This window comes from Gossypium arboreum, chromosome 3, assembly GCF_025698485.1.
Source record: "Gossypium arboreum isolate Shixiya-1 chromosome 3, ASM2569848v2, whole genome shotgun sequence".
Classification (NCBI taxonomy): domain Eukaryota; kingdom Viridiplantae; phylum Streptophyta; class Magnoliopsida; order Malvales; family Malvaceae; genus Gossypium; species Gossypium arboreum.
Genome location: NC_069072.1, coordinates 121,385,642 through 121,391,303, shown reverse-complemented (window position 1 = coordinate 121,391,303; position 5,662 = coordinate 121,385,642). Strand labels below are relative to the sequence as shown.

General features: G+C 30.2%; 1 protein-coding gene across 1 annotated transcript; it reads right to left on the bottom strand.

The window, feature by feature from the left end:
• Nucleotides 1-1,966: 1,966 nt before the first annotated feature.
• Nucleotides 1,967-2,801, bottom strand: LOC108471662 (uncharacterized). The gene has a single exon (XM_017773249.2). The coding sequence runs from the start codon at nt 2,758-2,760 to the stop codon at nt 2,212-2,214; it is 549 nt and encodes a 182-aa protein (XP_017628738.2). The 5' UTR covers nt 2,761-2,801; the 3' UTR covers nt 1,967-2,211.
• Between the last annotated feature and the right edge of the window lie 2,861 nt (nt 2,802-5,662).

Genomic DNA, 5,662 nt, shown 5'->3' with positions numbered 1-5,662 from the left:
AAGGTTGAGTATAATTAGGCTTAAATCCGTCATGATTTTGTTAATAGACATGAATTTGTTTAAATTTGTATTCAAATTTTCAAATACATTCCAATAAATATAATATAAATTAATTTTTAGGGTTGATTTAATGAATGCTAATTACTAATATTATTGGTTAATTATGAAGTTTTATCAAACTAACTTTAAAACACGAATTAAATACTGTTATATTTAGATACTAATTAAAATGTATAATTTTTATCAAATACCATATGAGACAAAAAAAAATCACATTAAAGAAAAGTGTTAAACTCAAGTAAATCAATATAAAATATTTTTTTATTTAATATTGTTTTGAATTGTAAATTGAACCCTAAACTGATTTAGGCTGAAATTAAACTAGATAGTCTGGAAAAGAAAATAAAACATAGTTGAAGGATATTTTAAAAAATAATTAAATGTTGTGTAATTTACTTGTACGTAATGTTAAAAAGTTAAAAAATGTTGTAACTTTTTCATTCATTTTAAGAGTGATTTGATAATTTAAAGAATAAAAATTAAAATAATTTTATTTATAAAGTTGCTAAATCAAATAAAACAATAGAGTGTTGAACAGATATAGTTGATGTTAGTCATGCAGTTTATGCATAAATATTTGTTTGAATTAACAAATTAAAACCCGACTTATACAAGAACAAGTCAAATTTCCTTTTTCAAATTACTATTTGCGTTTGCAATGAAATTGCTAAAATACATCCAGCTGAAATGGCGTCCCTCTTTCTACCCAAAATTTAGATTATCATCTTGGTTTGTTTTTAGGTGCAAATTAAGTTTTAGTTCCACATAATTATTATTATTATAGTAAAGAAAAAAAGAATATGTGTTTAAGTATAATTAAATTTTTTTTTAGATTGAATTTTAGTTCAATTAATATCAATGTTGTTGTCAGTGCAAGAGAATATGGGTTTGAGTACGTTGTTAAAGTTTATTATCCTTCTATAATTAAAAGTTAGAGAGGGAATATCCTTAATTCTAAGTATTGTGTAAAAAAACTATATGATAAAAACCCTAATGAAATTATTGTTCAAAAATATTTTTTAAATTTAAAATTGCATATAAGTAAAATTAACATTAGAAAACATGCAAACGACTTCCTTCCATGACTTTAATTCCTGCTCTCTTTTTTTTTTTTTATATAGGTTATGAAAATATTATTTGATAATTAATTAAAATAAAACTTTAACCACTCTTTTCCTATTTAATATTACGTTTTATTTATAAAATATTTAGAAAGAAAAACCTAAACAAAAGATGGGATAGAATCAACGATATCATACCAATACTTGGTCCAAACTAATCCATCAAAACATCTGATTGCAGTAATAAATTACTAAGTCAAATAAGATGTGTCAATCGCACCAAATTACGAATAGTATCTCAGAAGTGATATTCTGAAACTTGTAGCTTACCACATATATATATATATATATATATATATTAAAGTTGCAATCAGAATTATTCCGTGTTTTGCAATGAAAATCATCCTAGAGGGACGACTTCTGTGCCAAAAATAAAAAATTTAGAGTAAATTGGTGGTGGAGAGCAGGAAGCAAAGTATTTTAAAATACTATGTTGAAGAATCTGAGCATAAGCGATTTTGAAGTTTGAAGTCATGGTCATGGAAATTGCAACCTGTGGAATATATATGAGAAAAGTTTTAGGCGGGTTTAAAGCCTTGAAATGGTAGCAATTCATATAGGAAGTTGCTAAGAACTTGGGGGAGTTAAGACTCCAAACATGGAGTACGTTAGTAGCTGTCAAATTAGGCTTTCCTTGTTTTGATTTTGAAAAAGTAATGCCTCCTTCCTTATGAATCATAATTCAAACTACGTATATATACAAGGAAGCATTGAATTTTGGTTAAACCAAGAAACTTCCTGGATATGGGACCAGACATCATCCCACAGATTCATCAGTTTTAAGGTTTTTGCCGTATATCTGGAACTTTTGTCCTTTTTATTACAATATAAAAAACACGATCAACCCACATGACATGTCCATTAAAAGAATAAAATAATTTCGTACAATATAAAGCTTCTCCAAGTACATGTACATATCTGCAACTTTCTCTTCTGTAGTTTTACAAATTAGATCAATCAAAAACTAATCGAATTCTAATCTACGTCAAAATGGAGCATAACAAACACCGCCATTAATGAACCCTAGTTTTTAAAAGCTCTCCTCCTTCCTCTTTGTATTTCTTGGAAGGAGCAACTTTGAGAAAAACCCAGTTCTGTTGCTTCTCAATCTGGAAGAAAAAGCCACTGACCTGCTCTTTGTTAGTATGTTTTTCCCACTGAAAAACAAGGAAAAACTATCCTTTCCTTCCGTAGGAAAAGGGTAACGATGCATGGGAGAGGAGTAAGAAGAAGCTGAAGAAGAAGAAGAATAAGATGACAAGGAAGAAGAACAAGAAGAGGCAATCGTGGTAATTGTGGTGGTAGAACCCGAGCTCGAACTAGCTGATAACTGCAATAGTTTCTCTCGTAAACAAAGTGAACAAACGCCTGGGGATTGCCTGTGCTTTGGGTGTTTTTTGCAGGCTTTATCATTTAGCTTAGATCTTCCACCCGCAACAACAACAACATCTTTCTTTGATGACATTCTCAAGTTCGCCATTAGGGCTTTGCTTCGTAGCATTTTTGGTTGTTCGCGCCTTTGAGGGCTGTAAGAAGGGTATTTAAAAGCTTTGTAGGGTGCATTTCCAAGAGACTTCATGGGAGGTTTCCTTTTGGCCTTTGTGTATTTTCCTTTTCAATTTCTCGCTTTTTGACTGTTTTTTTTTTTTTTTTCAATTTTGTGATGTGTTATATAAAGTGTTGGAAAAGTTGGATGAACGGATCTGATTGAATGAAAGTTGGATGGGTTCCACTTGATTGTAGAATTGACGGTCGTGATTGTTTGCGTAAAAAACGATGCTTTAATGTGATGGCGGGCGTAGAAAATGAAGACATAGTCTTGAGAAGAAAAGGAAGTGGGCGTGATCAAAACGGTGGGAAATTTTGCGCCGTATTAAGTTGGGAAAAAAAGGGTCTAATTCTACTTTCAGTCCCTGTATCCTTACCTTTTTGAATTTAGTCTTTCTATTTTTATTTCTAAAAATTTATCTAACAATTGAAGCTCAAAAGGTTAAATTGGATGATGTGGAATTTGAACAAATTGCCCACATGATTAATCCAAATTTGTGTGGAAGCCATATACATACAAAAGAAAAAACCTTCACTCTGTTTATTTGAAACAATATTGAAGAATTTTTCAAACTGAAATTTAAATTTATAAACCTTACAACCTCTTATTTGAAATTTTGTTTTTGCTAATCCACATGAGCCAATATTTATATTTAAAACATAACACATAATTCAATTTAAGAAAAATCTTTTTGAGGTTATCAGTTATTAAATCAAAAGAATAAAGAGGTTCATATCATGAGATTAAAAGTTACAGGGACTACGAGCAAATTGTACCAAACAAAACTTTTTTTGACAATTATATCAAAAAAAATCTTACGTAGACTCCATAGAATTTTGCCACGTAATATTCCAAGATAAAATTTTTTCTAATGACTTGCTAAAAAGGAGCAATAAAATTATTGGACAGTCGTTTATTCACACGTCAGCAAAGCATTTTTTCTAATTGCCTTGCTGCTTGGGGCTATTTTCATTTACGTTTGACAATTGTTATGTATCACACCCGGTCAAAAGTGGTTATTTATCCGGTCCAAATTGGATCATATACTCTTTTTATATATATATATATTTGTAATTCAAGTTGGATTTGATTTCGATTACTTCTTATTTAATACAAACTATTTTTCTAATTCAATCTATTTATAAAAGTTAACTTTATTATACCATATGATATATGAAATTTACATTTTAAAAATTTAGTATCTAAGTTTTTTTTCAATGTAGTATATGAAGTTGAAACTTTTCTTAATTTGATACTTAAACTTTATTTTGATCCAATTTGGTATCTAAACTTGTCAAATGTTATACAAATTATCTCAAAACACTAATGGTGTTAGTTTTTATGAAGGGATAAAAATAGCTAATGTATGGACGACATTTGATAGATAACATGAAATTTAATGGCAGGAATTGAGAGGGATGGGCTTTTTTTATCCCCAATAATATTAAATAATTAAAATTTTTTAAAGTATAACTTTGGCCATAGTAGCCAAAGTAGAATACATTTTGATATAGTTAGAAAAAAATCGATTTCAGGCTAAATAAGTAAGAGATTTGTCAGTTAGGACGAAAAAAGTTAAGAAAATAATAATAATATAATGATAACATGCTTTTTTTTACCCAAAAAGGGGCATTTGGACGACCAATCAAATCAGCATATGTAACACTTTATACCCGACCCAGTCGTCGGGTCTGGGTACCAAACGTCACAATTAATCCGAGTTACTTAACAATAATTCTAACGAGTAACTTAACAACAATTCTAACATGATATATTTACAACTTAATAACGCCAAAATTAGTCCAAATTTACCACATAACTTTACTTTAATCTCTTTAGTTATCAACTTGTTTCAGAATATTATTAGAAATAAACTTTCTACAATTACTAAGATTCCTACAAACATTTTGCTTTACTGAGCATGTATCTCTATACATTTGTTATGACTTGAAACTTAAATTTGTTATAAATACGTTTATTCAACTCCTGAGGCGTAGCTTCTAAGGGTGCCATTCTATATGCATGATACAGCTGCAACGCTATTCGCGTGGATTTGGTGGTGTCTAGTTTAGTTCCTCCACACAATCCTTGAGTCATTCCTTAACCTTGTAATAAAGGTAAATACTCATAAGTTTGTATGAACTTAGTGAGAATCTATACAATAGTATTCATAAGTAACCTTTGAAGTCTCAAGTGATAAAGGACTAATGCATACAAATTGAACTCCCTGAGTTTCATAGGGGATTCTGCAATTGACTGGAGTAGATGATACCCATACATTCTTCTTATATGAACCATTAGGGGACATATCGGGCTGATATAGACGTAATTGTACCTTTTCTAACACCCCTTTTCGAGAATTGATTTTTTCTAGCTTTATCTCAGACTTTTCTTTTACCTTTTTGGTTTGATTCATCAAAAGATAACCAGGTAAGCAAAAATACGGTTTGACAATTACCTTTGGTAGACTTGTAGATATCTCACCACAACGACAGATTCTTACGTTAATCCCTGCATTCCACATTGAACGCGACATCGACTTATTGTATTATCCCGACGTTTACCATATTATAACTTATTTGTCCATATACCCTTCTAGAGGAAATCTCATTTACTTACATCCTTATATGTGGCCTTCAAAATATAAGTTTTGGCGGATAGTTTAAGCTCCACTCTTTTCTCGTGAAATCATATTTGTAAGATAATCCCATTAGACTTTCCCCATATCTGATAGTTTGAATGGGTATTTCCTAAATCAGATAGTCCTAATGGACTTCCCAGCCATCGATAGTGTCACACTTGGTTCTCTATAAACCCAAAATTTGGGAGAAATTTGGGGATTAAATTGAATAAGATTGTAAGCTAGTGATCTCTACTGAAAAATTAGGAAAATTTAGAAACGAAATTGAGCATAGTTAAAATCCAAGTCTGA

What these genes read in the sequence shown, in the direction of transcription:
- LOC108471662 (XM_017773249.2), bottom strand. Translation starts at nt 2,760, where the DNA reads ATGAAGTCTCTTGGAAATGCACCCTACAAAGCTTTTAAATACCCTTCT.